At 43.5% G+C, this 16815-nt stretch overlaps 2 protein-coding genes across 2 annotated transcripts in view; one reads left to right on the top strand and one right to left on the bottom strand.

Annotated features, from left to right (window-relative positions):
- The window catches only part of LOC111672371 (dedicator of cytokinesis protein 9-like), a 48369-nt gene extending 36413 nt beyond the window's left edge, over positions 1 to 11956 (bottom strand). Inside the window, exon 1 of the mRNA XM_087180291.1 lies at positions 11575 to 11956. Within this exon, the coding sequence (XP_087036417.1) occupies positions 11575 to 11688 (114 nt within the window). The 5' untranslated portion in view covers positions 11689 to 11956. The remainder of the gene's footprint in view (positions 1 to 11574) is intronic.
- An 874-nt stretch (positions 11957 to 12830) lies between these two features.
- bmpr2b (bone morphogenetic protein receptor, type II b (serine/threonine kinase)) overlaps positions 12831 to 16815 on the top strand; it is a 32920-nt gene continuing 28935 nt past the window's right edge. Inside the window, exon 1 of the mRNA XM_023429796.2 lies at positions 12831 to 13940. Within this exon, the coding sequence (XP_023285564.1) occupies positions 13850 to 13940 (91 nt within the window). The 5' untranslated portion in view covers positions 12831 to 13849. The remainder of the gene's footprint in view (positions 13941 to 16815) is intronic.

Raw genomic sequence — 16815 nt, 5'->3', positions numbered from 1 at the left:
GCATCACTGCTCGCGGCGAAATGTATAGCACAAAGGCAGGCAAGGCGTGTGTGTGTGTGTGTGTGTGTGTGTGAGAGAGTTTCACTTTTTTTTTTGTACTGCAGCCTTCTCTGATGTGTGAGGCACCATGGGTAATTTGCATAACTTGTTTTAACAGTACTCTCTTCAAAAGGGAGTCGCTGCAATGTACCGCTCAGAGAAACGAGACAGGAAACGGCTGCAGAGGCTTTAAAATAAGAGCGTTCCACTTGATCCGGCACGACATCTACGAGACGAGGTGAGACGGACGGAGCCACAGGAATGACCGTCGTGATAAAATACAGTTACTAATACAAATATGAAAGGCAGCCACTGATGATTACTGTCATCAGCTGCCTCCAGGGACGCCAACGACTTCCAGTGTTTCTGCCAGTTCCATGTTTTCATTCTCACTAACTCTCATGTCGTTTCTACGGAAGAGGATGAGGGCCACATGTGCTACTACTAAAGTGGTAGAAACGTAAATTATGTTTCACTGGCATGAACATCTTGTTTTTCCAAAGCCTGTAAATGGAGCCAGCCTTTATTTGTTCATGTCCAACACTCCAGCAATTATAGAAACCTGGCTTTTAATTGACTGATTTTTATTCTCACACCCTGGGGGCAATTTGCCTCGGGTTCCCACCCTCCGATCTATATATCCCTGCCTCTGCTGACTTATATTCATCCCTGGTGGAGGCAAGATTTATGGTTGTAAATATTGTTTTGCTATAAAACAATTGGATTCTGATGCTAGAGCTGGTGGGTTAACACTTCCTTTAGCAGCCTTATGAACTTGAAGAAGAAGAAAAGGAGGAAACTGAACGTGTCTTGTGAAGGATATTTTGGGCCAAAGTATTGAAAGTAAATCCTGCAGGTTTCTGACTTGGCCTCAGCCTCTGCTGGAGCGCTGACTGTACTGTGTCCCCATCGTCCTGCGGAGGCCTCAGCGACAGCGTCACCAGCTCAGCATGATAATCAGCCTCTTGTCAGACAACCTGGCTGCTCTGAGGTCATCCTGCTTCATTCACCCACATCTCTGGAGCGCTCTCACGCCATCACGCTTCCTGGAGCGATGGTTGGTAACATGCCAGCAGCAACACGAGGATGCGGGACTTTGTGTTTGTGGATGTGTGTATGACGGGAGTGCAAATTAGTTTGTCTGCGTAAGAATTTGACGTAAAAAAAAAAAAAAGTTGTCAGAGAGAGAGAGAGAGAGGGATGAGGAGTTTTAATGGGTCCAAGCTGTGTTTTTACACAGCTTGGACCCATTAGGACATGTGAGCCTTCCACACCCTTCCCGAGAGGCGCACACACACACACACACACACACACAGATATATATATATATATAAAAATGTAGAGCATCACAGAAGTCTGTGGAGAATTGCATAAGGGCCGGTTGACGTAATGTTTGGGAGCAGACCGTTGCAACAGGCGCCCCGGAGAGGGAAAGTGTCAGGGTGTTGCCTGTCAAACTCCTCCTGCAGCCTGATCCCCCTCCACACACACACACACACACACACACGCACACACACACACACACACACACAAAGTTATCACATGCAAGTTAGCCCCCAGACCCAAAGCCTGCTTCTCCGTCACAAGCCATCGTCTGTCACACAAACTGAAAACGCAGAATGTCCTTTAATCAAAGAGGAGATCAGGAGTCTGGCTGATGGTCGACATTAGATCACTTTTCCTCCAGGTAGTACATGGAAAAACATATGGGACAAGTTAAATATGATACAGGAGAGGGGAGTTTCCGAAGTCTCGATGATGTCAGAGCGCTCAGAGGTGCTGAGAGCTCAGCTCAAAGACTGTGCAGCAGCGTCGGCTCCAGTGCACAAAGATCCTGAATGGGATTAAACAGGAACTAGGTGTAGATATAACACATGATGCACTCCCTGCCCTGCCTTTAATATTTAAAGCAGTAAGACCGTGGCTCGCAGAAGAGATCAAAAGACCATCATAAGATAACATGTTTTCCAGCATGATGTCAGAATCTGCTGGTTGTGAGAGCGAGGCTCAGTCCTGGACGCTTCCTCCGTTTTCCAGCTTAGAAATCACTATAATTAGGATTTTCATGGGGAAATATATTCCTCTGCAACTGCAGACGTAATTGTTGAGAGAGGTTATGAGAGGACAACCGCAGCTTAATGGTTGCAAAGGAAACACAGCATCCAAAAGTGATAATGGTTCATAGTGAATGTCCTTGACTCAGCGTGCAGCAGAAATCCTCCTTAACCCGCTCGGTATTGATTGTCCATTAAATCTGTTTGGCTTAACAAAGGGCAGGTTGCTGGCTAATGGAGCTAACTGTTGGGAAGCAGCTTTATGTAGCGGTGCATAAATCCTAGTGTCAGACAACACGGCTTTAGGAAAGAAAGAATCTGAAAGATTCAGTAAAAGCAAACCCGCACAATCCTGAACCTTATTTTATATTTGCTTGCAGCCAAATGTGAAGCTTTTGATGTGCTTCACCAGTAATTGTGTGATTGGGGGGCACTGAAACATACCCTCAACTTCTACGTGTAGTTCCTCAGGGGAGTCTATTAGGAAGATTATTAGCCAAAATCCTGCTGATGTGCACAGTAAGTCATGTTTAATCCGACGAGTTTCTGTAAATTATTCATCTTTTTTCAGTTTCCACTTTCACAAAAGACATACTATGATATACGGGGAAAAGAAGTTACTGAAATTTCAGCAAATGGAATCATCCATCAAATTATTATTTAAAGCCAATTTAAGTCAAATTCAGTCACACAGAAACAGTTCATTCTACCAAATGCTCTTCATGGTGTTATGTTTCTGGGGCTGAATCCTCCTCGTCCTATGGAGACTGAAATATATTTATTTAGCAATTTAAAGTAATTTTGAGCTGTAATTATGTGTGCTTAACATGCTGGTTAACAACTGCAAAAGAAAAGTCTGGAGTTTAAAAACACACCTGATTGCAAAATAGTGGAAATTTAAGTGGGAGTGGGCTTTACCAGAGCAGTGGTGGGAATCCAGAGTTGAGATCCCCTCAGACTCAGAGTTTCCTCCTCCTCCTCCACAGACCCCAGCTCCACCGTCCCCTTGATGTAGCCACAGTTCCTCTCAAGGATGGAGCGCAGCCCCTCCAACAGAACCACGCTGGTGGTGCATCCCATGGTGCCACCGGACGCTCGCAGCCACCATGCAGGACAAAAAAAGATCTCACTGTTGGAGCCTTGTTTCTGAACACTTTAATTTCAGCTCCAGCCCCGGCTTGATCTCTAAACCTTGACCTCCTCCTCCTCCTCCTCCTCCTCTCACAGGTGTGCTGAGGTTTCCCTGTGTTTTCCGTATCCAAGGAGGATTCCCAGTCACAAGCGCTATCTTCGAAAGCAGATCTCAGCTGAAGCGCTGAGTCGTATCCTCCTGTGTGCGGCTCAGCGGGGAATGGAGGGATGAGGGATGAGTGCACTGAGCAGAGGAGCTGAGCTGCTCATTCACTCGCAGCAGGGCGTTGACTCCTCTTCCTTCCTCCTTCCTTCTGCTGGGCGATGAGGATGCTCTCTCCTCCTGCCTCCACTACACCGCTCTCTCTCTCTCTCTCTCTCTCTCTCTCTCTCTTTTCTCAGCCTTGTTTTCACTCATTCATGCCTGTCACTTTCACTTCTTCTCTCCTCGCTCACTTTCTCCCTCTCTCTCCCAGCAGCCTCTCGCTCTCACAGCCCAGTCATGTCTCTGACTCTTGCATGCTTTGTCAACAGTAAAGGCATACTGTTAGCCACAAAGACACACACACACACACACACTGAGTCACCCACTCGCACACAACCCGGCTGCTGCAGACAATGTTTTACTCTCTCCCTCCTTCCTCTTTCTCCTACTCACAGTGATATTACAAGCGATGCAGTCATCTGTCTGATGTCATTCACAGACGAAAAAAAGAAATATTTTAACATCTCTTGACCCCCGCTGCCGTTAACTCTTCGTTGGTCGGACCCGTCAGGCCTGATGCGTCATAGGACAACCAGGACGAACGTGACAACCCTCTTGCAAATCATCTAATTAATGTCACCGTCTCCACACATCCCCTCTGCAGCAGCGAGGCTGTTAGCAGAAGGATACGGGCTTTTCATGTAAGGCTAATTTAAATGCATACAAACAATTCCCTGGATTTTCTTCAGCTTCTCTCAAGTAGCTGGTGTAAATATTTCATCAGCCGCTGACACGCTCACCTTACTGCCTCGTGTATGTAGAAGCTAAATGAGGAAGAAGAAGTAGAGTCTTATTGACAAGAAGCAAAAGTATAAAGTTGAAGAGTATTTGGACATTTAAAGGTTTAATATGAATCGTTTTCTACATTAAAAATGACTAAACCTGTGTTATATATCTTTTTGAGTTGTGTTCTTACATTATCCCAAATGTTTCCAGCAAATTTATCCCCTTCAAATTTCCTTTTTTTATCCAGAAGACATTATACTACTGTGTTCAGGTGGAGGGCAGTTCCCCTTTTAGGCTGTTAACAAGCTTGTTTCATTGCAGTATTTTCAGGATCATTCAAAAAGCCTCAGCAGCGTTCTCCTTTGTCCATTACATTAGGGCTCGTCCTCAGAGGATGCATTAACTTAATGAAATCCAAACTGCACCCCACAATGCACCCAACAACCTTTTCACACAGAAATCTGCAAACCGGAGAGACGTCACTCACCAAACCCCCAAAATTATTTTATCAGAATCCACAAAAACACATTTATCAGTTGTTTCCATGTGCTGGCGTAAAAACAGGGCGCAGAACGCAGTGGGAAAGATAAAATCACCCTCACTCAGCTAATGCTCTTCTCAGATGCTCATCTTTAAATCAGAACAGTGAAGTTCATCCTTCCTTGATCATAAATGGACTCTATAAACTTGATGTGCTTGTGCATTGGCAGCCAGTGGACTTTTCTTCTCATTGTAGTGAACTTTTATACACAGTCTTTTATTCTGAAAAATGACAACAACAATTAAATATGAGAGTTCACGGTTGGTTTCCTGGCAACGGCTGTTATTTCAGAATAGGTAAAGACGTGAATGAGGGATATATTTGGTGGACAGCCACCACTCATGCTCAATATAAATCACTGCTTTTCTCATCTCCTCAGCCAAATACCTCAAACCACAGATTTACAGGGTGAATGATTCAATGAAATTCTTATTTTCGGGACTAATGAATGTGAGAGTGCCAAGCAACAACTAAATGTTGCTGCAGCACAAACACACACACACAGATCTTCTCCACAGATCTAAAATAGGACAAGTCTCTGTGTGGATGTTGAGATTCTTACAGGATGGAGATTTCTCCTCAGTTCCTGTCAGACACAGGGGAAAGTGCCGAGGTAAGAGACGTGCATCACTGCTGCCTCCCACAGGCCGCTCCTCACACTGCAACAACACTGAGGCCTGATGACTCACAGGAAAAGAAGCCAGACGATGGTTCTTACCTCATCTTTTCTAATAAATTTTAGGAACCACTTCAACATTAATCAGTGCAAACAGAAACGATTGCCAAGCAAGCGGCAAGCCTGGACAAAAGGCTAGAAACACGTAATCACATGAAAGCTTTGACAAAAATGTAACCCAGATAGCATTTAAAGCAGAGCAGCGATTCAACGCGCAGCTCGGCGGCCGGGTTTCACTGAAGTGGTTTGATGTAAGGGGCCGTGGAAAAACTGAGAGGTTTTATTTTTGTCTGAACAGTCTAAAATAAAATACGTTACATAGACAGAAACCACATTTCTCATTAGTAGATCAGAGATGTGAAAGAGAGATATTTTATATTGTGGTTATGAGCAGAATTATCAAGAAAAATGCTTTTTATTTGATTTCAGAGTCAGCGCAATTTTCTTTTTAAATGATTCTTTTTAATGGATTTTCTAAGTTAAGATAAGAAGTAGGCCACCTTTTAAATCACTCCAGTTATGTTTGAGTGAGGATAGACTACAGGACTGCAGCTTTGTAAGGCTCTGCTTATTAGCATTTAGCTCATTTGCTAATTAGCAGTAAGCACAGAGTATAGCTGAGGCTGATATGTCGTTAGTTTTGCAGTTATTTGATCATAAAAACAATTCATCAAGTATTTGTGGAGATATTTAATGTGTTAGCTCAGAGTGTCAACCTGCCAGTGTGGCTTCAAATTACTCCTAAATTACTAGATTTTCCTCTTGGAAATTCAGATTTTCTCTGATTTTAAATGCAACATGACTTTTTTTTTTTCAACCACCTGCCGTGACAGGTGTATTTTGGATTTTTCCAATTCATTGGAACAACACGACTAACGGCTAACGAGCAGGAACATGCAGCAGCACCGTTAATATTCCTCCACCAGGAAGCATTCTCTGCTTTAATTCGTATGTGCTATTTGATCTAAATTTGGATATATTTTGGATCATTTTTGTTTAATATATGTACATTTATGTGCCCTGCAGGAAGATGAGTCATATTCTTCTTCAAGGATTTCTTTCCAAGTCTCACTGAGAGGTGGAGATCCTGCTCTCACTGAGCTTTTACCATATATGGTGCAATTCTTTCGTCCTCGTCTCGAGCAAATGTGCCAATACTTTCATTAGGGACCTTAATTCAGGCTAACAATAATGAACGTTGGTGGAGAATCTGGGTTACACTCATGTGGTTGAAGTATTGAGTAGCTCATGAAAGGCCTGCAGGTATCCTGGCAGACTGGAGCAGGATCCTTGTGCACACTGATTAAAAGAGAGATCTCTGCCCAGGCACCAGGTTTGTGGCTGTGTTCAATACTGTCCTCGGCTAACTCACCAGTGAAGTGAAAAACTAGCACGCTGCTGCTGCTTTGGTTTATACTATTTTCTAACTAGGCCGCTGGTTAATGTGCTCTGCTTCTACCTAACTCTGCCTAACTTTCACATGGATGCGTTCTAACGCAGCCAGGATAAAAAAGCCTGTGAATGTTTTCCACACTAAAGTCTAAAGGCTATTTTTTTTTTACACATGCAGCAGAGAACTGGATGAGCAATTGTGTCAATTGGGTCAATTGGGAGGAAATTTCATGGTCACTGCCCATTTTTTTCATGCAGAGCTGGCTGCACTGCCGCTTCAAACAGCAACTGTTTTGTTAATTGTGGTTATATTAAAGACGCAGAACCATTTCAAATGAATGGCACAAGAGTTTAACACTTAAAAGTCCGTTAAATCATCACGGACGGTTCTTCTCTGCTGTGGGAAAGTATAATGTCTTCTGTGGCTCTGGAGGAAATAACCCTGATGATGTCATAGTGACGGGGTGATGTCATCAGGGTTATTCCAGCTTTAGGGGGCAATTTTGTAACAGAAAGGCTGCGTTACAAACTGCAAGAGCAGAGTTTGAATGGTGTAGATGACAAAATATGCCATGCGTTGCATTATGGGAAATGCAGGTACCATTGGTTTTGCAGCTGGACCCTTTTAGTCTCTAAAATTCTGGATATTTCAGCTCCTGCGCCTCCTAAATTTATTCAAGTGCAACAGTGAATTACTGGATAGCAGTCCTAAAAAGCACAATAACTTTAAAGACTAGAATTACTACCTTGTGATTGTATCCCTCCACCAATGAGCCAAGGTACAGGAAATACGGTCACAATAACCCCTTCCTGAGCACTAAAATTAGATCAGTGCATGAATGTGTGAGTTATGGCCAGAATGTGTTTTGTGAGGACACAGTGACCTTGAACTTTGACCTTTTTGAATTACTGCTCTATTCCATAGACACTATTTTTACTCGTGCAGTTATGCCTTGCACACACAAGTAAACACATATTCACATGTGGGCTAGTGAACTTTTTATGTGAACTTTGTTTTAATCTCCTAACCTGCTGTTTTTGCCTTTTTATTTTCTTTTACTTTCATAGTATTAATATAGAACCTAGACCTGCTTTATAATGGGAATCTACCTTCATACAATACGGGATCTTTATGTTTATGAAACAGTCTACTAAACTTACTACTTACTTACCACTGTGTAATGTTGTTGTCTGCTGAACCTAAGGCACATTTCTCCAATAAACAACAAAGAAACCTAAAAACACTGCAGATGTTGCAACAAGCTGAAACGTCCCATACACACTCGCTTGAATCAACACTGTGGGCCAAGTAGAAGAAACAAAAAAAAAAACTGCACGCGGCAACCATCCAATCAAAATGACGTTCCACTCAAACAAGAGCAGACTTCTTCATTTGTGAGCCTGCAGGCTGTAAAGAATGATGACAGCTCTGCTTGGTGGATTTATTGGAAACTGGCATCCTGTCAAAATCATGTCAGAGTAGGAATTTTGTATTATAGTGATGCTGTTTTCTGTCATTCTTGAAAGACAGGCCGACGGATGACAGTCTACACACACAAACACACACATGCCAGACTGGCCGCGGGTGTAACGGCGGTGACAACACGGATCATGGGGTAGCCTAAACAAAGAAATGGAAACCACATGGCCAGCGCAGCTCCAGCCTCAGCTATCAGCCACACTGACTCTGAGCTCAACCACAAACACAAACCAAACGCCCCGCTCCATCACAGCTCCCGTATCATGACACAGATATAGGTCAGCAGTGCTAAAGCATGTGCAAATCTGCAGATTATCTCCGCCAGGTTTTTTTATGGTCTAATCAGACCAAATCCTCCCCGAGTGGAATTCACTCTTAAGTGAAGTTCCACAGTTTGAACCACTACAAATGGGAGGTGGTATTAAGGTCTTATATGCATATTACGAGGTTAGCCCAAAGGCCTGGGTCTCTATTTCAGAGGGAAATAATGTGCAGGAGTAGAGTCTCGAAGCAAGAATGAAAGATTTGGTAAAAAAAGAGTTGGTAAAGAAGCCAAAACATAAAAAGACAAAGACAGGATTTGAGTGTTTGGATGCATTTTGTAAAGCATACGTGTGCATGTGCATGAAGGAAGGCAGGAGATAGCACAAACAGGTAAAAAAAAAAAAATCCAAGCAAGCATTTCCAGCAGTTGGAAGTGATTATTAAAATAGCAGGGGCTGTCTTCACTGCTCTACTGTTTACTAAGATACAGCTGAGATCCAGTCACACCAGCCTCCAACTCCGTCCCTGAGCTCCACTTGAATCAAGCTGATTTATCACATATGCAGGTATTCATAATTGATGTTCCCCCCGGGTACTTAGTGTGACATCAAGTTAGAGAGGAGAAAGAGGGCACGTTTAAAAATAGCCAGGACACTTACCATCATCTCATCCATTATTAAACACGGCCAAGAGATCTGATCTGACATCCATTATGCCAATCCACACACTGTGGACTAAGACAGAATTAATAGGCTACTATGACATAATTGTCATGTGTAGAGATGAAGATCAAGACTACATGATGGATTACCCAGAATCGCATGCATGGTATTTACTTCCTGCTTCTTCATTCCTGCAGCATTTTGGTTTATTTGCTTTGTTTTTGTATGATTTCAGTTTAACATTGCACCACCAGCCAAACTGCTTCTTGCTGGGTGTGATTTGACTTGTTGAGGAAATTCTTTGATCCCCAATATACTATACAGTATATATTTGCTTTCACCATACCAGCATGTCAGCACCATATCAAATGGGCAGGGGGAAACAGCTGCACCAGAGTACACAGTCAAAAATAGAGTCACAGGAGAAGCACATTTTTCTTTGATGTACCATAATTAGGCTGAAATGCATTCACCTCTGATTCACCTTTAAGATACGAAATAAATAGTTATTGTAATGTAGTTTTGATTCACTTAAAATACTAATTTCTGCCAATTCACCCTGAACTGAATGAAACTCAGCAGTTAAAGGACTCCACCAAGTTCACACATTAAAAGTCGGTTTACTCATCGTGGGGATTACTACTGAGAAAACAGTTATATAATGTCGTCTATGGCTCTGCGGGAACTTTGACAAGTCTGAGAAAATAACCCCGATGTTGTCATGGTGATGTCATCTATATCAGCCTGAGCTCGGAGACTTATTGGAGCCTGGGCTTGGAGACCTAAACCGGAGCCGTTTGACAGATGTGGGCATTAACCAGGCAGCGAGAGTCTGACCAAATATGCTGTTTGTTGCATTTTGGGAAATGTTGTTTTAGTGGTTTTGGAGTCGAACCTTAAACATGAGATCGATCGATAGCACTTGTGTTGATCTGAAAAACCAAGTCAAAGATCTCGGTTGTATGACACATGCCCCGCCCCTCCCCTGAAACAGCCAATCATCTGCTTTATAACAGCCGATCTCAAGTCCATGGAGCTGTTGCACTGACGCCATCACACAGTTGAGGTTTTTACGACAGTTGTTCTTGTTAAACCTTGCACAGTAGAAGCATAAAGTGAAATGATTTAAACCTTAATTTGGAGCAATGTCACAAACCTTTTAGGTGTTTTTTTTTATCAGGTTTGACTGTTGATTCATTTAAACAGAGGCCTGGTCTTGTAACCCCCAAAATAACTACCAAAGGGTATCGCCAAGATGGCTGCCAGTGGCGAGACTTGCCTATAAGGACTAATATAACTATACAGTCAGTAGCCAATTAGCTTAGCTTAGCATAAAGACTGGGAGTAAGCAGCTAGTGTGGCTATATCCAGAAGTAACAAAATCCAGTTATCAACACCTTTAAAGCTCATTAATTAACACTGACCAAGAGTGGAAAGGCTGTACGTTAACACAGACAAGAAGTCAAATAATTTGTCATTTTAAATTTGGAAAAGAGAGTACGCACATTTTTCCTTACACAAACAGTAACTAATGTACTGCCATTCACCTCTTCATAGAGAGGAGCTGAAGCTGAAACCACATGAGCCAAGTTGCTGCATGTTCGTTTTCTTCTTGTTTTCAACAGCTCAACAAGCTGAGGTGGGAAAATGCATCTACTGTATTTCTGTTGTATGAAAACAAGCCTCAGTTCTCAGGTCTGGTTTTAACTGAGACTAAACTGTACCGTAGGATTACTTCATGACAAGATCAGCAGCCATAATTGGCATTAAAAGCCATTAGTTGCAGAAAAGTGGCGTATTGATCACCGTTATGTAACAAGACACAGCCACTGGGTCATTCCCATCAGCGCTGTGGACGAGTCTCTAAGGACGAGCTCTCACAGAAGATCAACTGAGCCACAGTAATAACTTATGAGGGAACAGCTCTGGTCATTTTTACCTCAGCCATTGATCAGCTGTTTCTGTCGAGCCTATCTGGTTGCAAGGCCAACCTGACAGGCTCCGATGACACAAGTGTGCATGCATTTGTGTTTGTGTGTGTGTCCCTTTAGAGTTGGTGGTGTATATTTCAGTTACCTGGCAACCCCCTTTTGAGAAAGTTGTAACAATACACACCCAGCAGAGTCACACAACAGAGAATATGCACATATTCATGAGTGACTGGTGCAACTTTTAACTATAAAACACACTGCCCTTGAGCAAGGCCTCAAATTTTGAAGCAAATCTAGCTGCTGCTCTGTAGCTGACCCTGACCTCTGACCTCCTAATGGAAGCCACTAAAAATAATATCATATATTAATCAGGATGCAGTGTGAGTGCGTATCAGATGAGCTCTTTCCCTTACCATCAACACGGATGTCCTGACAGCCTCGGAGACGCTTTGCCTCAGCTCTGCGGCGGTGCCCGGTTTGTTGAGCCCCCGCGTGAACTTCCTCGCCTCAGGTGGAGCAGAAGCCATGGTGTAGCCCACCTGTCATCAGACAGCCAGGTATTTAGAGGAACAGAGTATGATGGGCTGTCCCAAGCGGCGCTGCGAAGGCTGAAATCCTTGGCTCCAGGCTGGGCGACGTGCGTAAATGCACAATGACGCGGTTTTTATCCAGCCATTACGCGTCTCTTTAACTTTATATCAGCCCGGTCAGAGGAAACATCATTCTGCTGGGGTCGATGATTTCTCTGGTCAACAGCACCCGGAGAGCAACATCCAGTGCCTGCTCTGCTCCGTCCCGTCAGCGGAGGTCCTCGCGCAACTGTCACGCCCCTCTTCCTCAGTGTAATAAAGCTCCGTGGGACAGCACCGTAAACTACTTCATCCATCACACTTGAAGGCTACAGCATATGGCATGACTGCATTGTTTTTAAAATGTGGCTGTGACACACTTAACAGTGACTTTATAGTGTCCACTTTGTTGTATTTCCTATATTCTGGATCACTGTGTGTTTCCATAACAGATAGTGTTAAAAATATCAAAGGTGATTTAGGTAAAAATCAGTGCATTCATGGTTGCACGAAAACAAGGCGCATAAAGTATTTAAGCAGCACTGAATGCTGTTTTAAGGTTATATAACAACAAACCGCACAGTTTTGTTGTAGACACACTAACATTGCCACCTACTGGAATAATTATTGTTTTTAACCATACAGTCCAATACACTGCAGGAATGCTCCTCTATAACACAGCCTGTGCTGTAGGATCTAAGCCTGTTATAACGTTATAAGAACACACAGAGGCAGCAAAGTAGCACCAGTAGCTGATTATATTGTGATGCGTTTAACTGCAATCGGAAATTTAGTGAAACATTGTAGATTTTGTGAGTTTTAAGTGTTTATTTTTAAGCATGAATCGTTAAAATAAGGTTATTACTACCACTACTATCACTAATAATAATAACAATAATAATACTGAATAGAATACAATAGAATAGAATAGAACAGAATAGAATAGAATAGAGTAGGATATAATATGATAATAACGAATTTAAAACTTACAGTGAGAGCCTGAACGCAGCATATTTTTCCTGGGTGTTGTATCCATAGTCTGCGGCACCGCGGCGCTGCGGCTCCCCTCCCGGCCGAGCAGGACTGTCCTCCACCCCCAACACCAACCCACAGCAACCTGATACCGGAGACGAGCGGTCCAGACAAGCCTGCAAACGAGGCGTTCCCAGCCGCCCTGCCTGTCTGTCTGACTGCCTGTCTGGCTGCCCAGCGGAGCTCCAAACCGTCAGTGCCAAACGCTGCCGAGGATCAGACGAAGAGAAACCCATCTTCTCCTCCTCCTCCCCCTCGTCGTCTGCCTGCACCGGAGTAATGATCTCCGTCTCTCAGAAGCCAGGGAAGCTCGTTGTAGGCGCGGTTTACTTGTGAATTTTTTTTTTTTTTCCCCCCGTAACGAACATCGTGAAAATATGATGGGACGTGAAAAACTAACTAAGCTAGCTTTTTAGGCTAGCGGCTGTTAGCGTCGATAGCAGTCTGCTTGCAACATAACCGAGCTAATTGGCTAAGATCTATAAGCTAAATTCCTGCATGTAGTGTCGAACGAGAGGACGTTTTTTTGAAATTGTACAAATGGGAATTGTTTGTATATAGTCGAATTAGTTGTGCATTGGTTATTTTAGCGACATTTAACCTGTTTGCCTAAGTTTTGTAGCACCAGACAGTCGCCCCTAGGCAGCTAGCATGTTAGCTAGCAGTTATGGACGTTGGTCGCTGGCTAGTTGTAAATGGCAGATCCGTAAAACAAGTTAGCTGCTCGGTGCATCTTCTCGTTCTCTGCTGGAGCCGACAGCAGGACTAACTTTAACTTTTGTCGGCAGTTAATGTTAGTTATTAAACCACTTCAGCCGACCCCCTACCCACCACCACCACCACCAACCAACCCCCAGCACCCCGGACCCAAACACAACAGCGCCTTTTTTTATTTCGCATCAATTCTCGATGTGTTGTTCCATGCCTGAGAGAGCAGTTCAAGTTATTGAGCTGACGTGAGGAAAAAAAGGGGTGAAAACAACGAGTGGAAGCTGAAGGAGAAAAAAATAAAATAATAATAATAAAGCAAAGAGGACGAACAAATACAAGAAGACACGGAGGAGCTCCAACTACCAGAGCAAAGTCGATGTACACTGTCATGGCTGGAGGCAGAATCACGATGAAATCACTGGCTAAATTTGGGTTCTGCCTGACTATTCTCCTGACTTCTGTGGCTGGTAAGTGGCTTATTAGTGAATTGATTTTTTTTTGTTTTGTTGTTGTTTTGAAAGAGCTAAATGTGCTTCTCATAAATATTTAATTTTCTCTCCTTTTGGTTTGTGCTGTCTGCATTTTTCGTCCACATAACCGTGTAGTTGCAGATGTGCTGCTGTAAGATACTTGAAGTTTCCCGGACTGTGGGCAGCTTCAGTGTTATTATTGTGTAATTATTATCATTTAATATGGATAGTTTTCCTTGTAGTCAGACAACATCAGGCATAATTTCCCTCTATCATCATATACTCCTTATGTCTGTCTCTTATCTCTCCTTCCATCTTGCTGTCTGCCTGGCTTCAATCCTGTGGAGCTCATCTCGTTGTAAACCTTCGCAGATATCGCCTCTTGAACAGAGCAGCAAATGCACTCCTGGCTCCTTTTTAATCATTCTGTGTACAAAGGCCTGGAAAAACACTGCCAAACATACCGCAGTCCTTGTCTGCCAAGTTGTGCCCCCTGTTCAAGACTCTGGGCTGAAGCCAGGCTTCTGTGAGACCTTGAGCATGATAAGATAGTAGCAGGGCTGCACAGAGGTGGAGGAGCTGTGCATGCAAGGGAACAAACGGTGGAATGTGTGGGAAGGCGGGATAGGTATTTGACAAGATGGGAAATTAAATGATAGAGGTTCAACACGGTGCTCAGGCTTTGGCAGTGTGTTGGGAAATAGGTGGTCTTGTGTTGCATGGTTCCCTCATCCGGTGTTACATCTTGAGTGTGCGGGCGTGAATGAATGTGTAAACAACCCTCTTAATAATGTATTATCATTTCTGTGAGTGTGTTATTGTTGTGGCTCCTCCATACATTCATAGACAGGGTATTATCAGAAGCTTAGAATAAAAGCTGCTGTTGTAGAGGGAAATATGTGAGTGTGGAGTGTAATTTGAATACTCTGTGTGACTGCTCATTGCTTAACGCTGATAATGCTGAGACTACTTCCCTCTTTGCAACTATTTGCATTTAAATTTGCACTTAACAGACAAGTAGAAGCCTGAGCATTTTTTTTAATTCCCACTTAAATAAAGTGACAAGCAAGAACCGTAATTGTCAACGTTGCATTTTTCAAGAGGAAAGAAGAGGAGAGGAGGAAAAACTTATCTACTTTAACTTAAAAAGTTCCATATTTTCTTCTTCTCCTGTGTTTTCAATAAGTGTTGATCCATAAGAAGATATATTTGAGATATATACATCTCTGGAGCTCTAGTAACAACAGGTCGGCGAGCCAATCAGAGTAGAGGAGGCTCTTAGGTCCTCATCTGATTGGCTGACTGTTTTCTGTGTGATCAAAAAAAGTATAGCAGATTTCAGGTAAAACACTCAAAGGGCAACCAAATCCTGCAAGGTTGGATGGTGGGTCCAGGTGGGCCGGACATGGCTGAGAGCGGTGACTGTTTTGTTGTGACATCATAAAGTTCAGGAAGTCCTGACGGCTGGTTTTAAGGTTTCTGAATACAGGCTGTGTGCATTTCTCTGTGGACTGAGGCTTTGATACTTTCACAGTATTAATATAGAAGCTAGAGCTGATCTATAATCACACTACACATGGACATCTGCCTTTAGACTGGATGGAGCTTTAAGGTATGGAAGAGGCTTGATTCAGTGCAGAGATCAGGACATGAAGCATCTCCTCTTTCATCCCAAACCACTATAATCAGCAGAATGTAAAACTGTAATTTATCCTGAAAGATTTCACATAGCGTAATATTATTGCCTTGATAAGCTCACCTTTATGAGACGTGATATTCAAATTAGCAGTTCCCTAGAGCGGTTTAACGACTACAGTGACTGGCAGAGGACTGACGTATTCACTCAATAATCAATGCAAGGACGATTAATGGATACTTAAATGTATGCGTGCCATGTAAACAGCCAATAAATCCAAATGGTTGTACTGTGCAAAATTAATTAGGGCCGCAGTCAGACTTTGTAATGACTGTAAAGAGACAGGAGCCGAACCGCTGGCCCTATGCTGCTGTTTCCTGAATGCAAAGCAGAGATCCACACTGCCTACTTCTTAGGATGATACTTGTAATGATGATGATGATGAGAGGAAGCAGAGAGCCTAATAGTGTGCGGGAGCATGTTAGTCATCTGTCTGACCAGGCACCTTTCCCTTTGCTCCCTCTCTCTCAGCTCCAACAACATTACTGCCTCCCTCCCTTTCCCCCAACTTGCCTATTACCTTCCTTCATTTCTTTTTAGAATTATCTCTAATTTCCTTCCAACTGCCGTGTGTTTAACCTGTTTGCAGCTGAGCTCAGGTCGTCCTTCCGCTCCACGTCCCCTGTGACTAATAAGCGTGTGGGTGTGTGCCTGCTGCTACAAAATCTGGAGTAGAAACAGTTCCAAGTGTGGCACAAGCCTGCAGACACTACCTGCGGTGTGACCACAGGTGTTCTTAAATAGTGCCATTAGTTCGGGGCTTTTCTCTACCCCAAATTCTTTTCAAGTAAAGTCCAAACTTGTAGCATAATCATGCTCGAAATGTATGCCACAACCCATATTCAGGCCCTGTTATTGCTGTTGTCCCAGGTAAGCCGGAGGTTTGGGGGTCCAAAGAGGATTAGAGCTGAAGTATTAAACCATAGCATAAAATGGAATGCTCATTTGCTCTGCTTGTCCAAACCCTGAAGCTGTGTCCTGTAGGCCCCATACTGTGGCGTTGACAGGACCACTGTTAGCCAACCGGGCCGTCTCTCTCCAGCCGCCCCGGGCCGGGGAGGGAGAGGGGGGGGGGGCTGTTCAAGCTGTCAGCTCTGCGGTCACATCAGCGGCTCAGCAAAAAGTGAGATTATAAACGCATGCTCAGTCCCTGCGAGTCTGTTTGCTATCTTAGAG

This window comes from Seriola lalandi, unplaced genomic scaffold (genome assembly GCF_002814215.2).
Source record: "Seriola lalandi dorsalis isolate HSWRI2012SDOR001 ecotype SW California unplaced genomic scaffold, Sedor1 jcf7180002054899, whole genome shotgun sequence".
NCBI classification, from domain to species: domain Eukaryota; kingdom Metazoa; phylum Chordata; class Actinopteri; order Carangiformes; family Carangidae; genus Seriola; species Seriola lalandi.
This window is presented reverse-complemented; position numbering and strand designations above follow the sequence as displayed.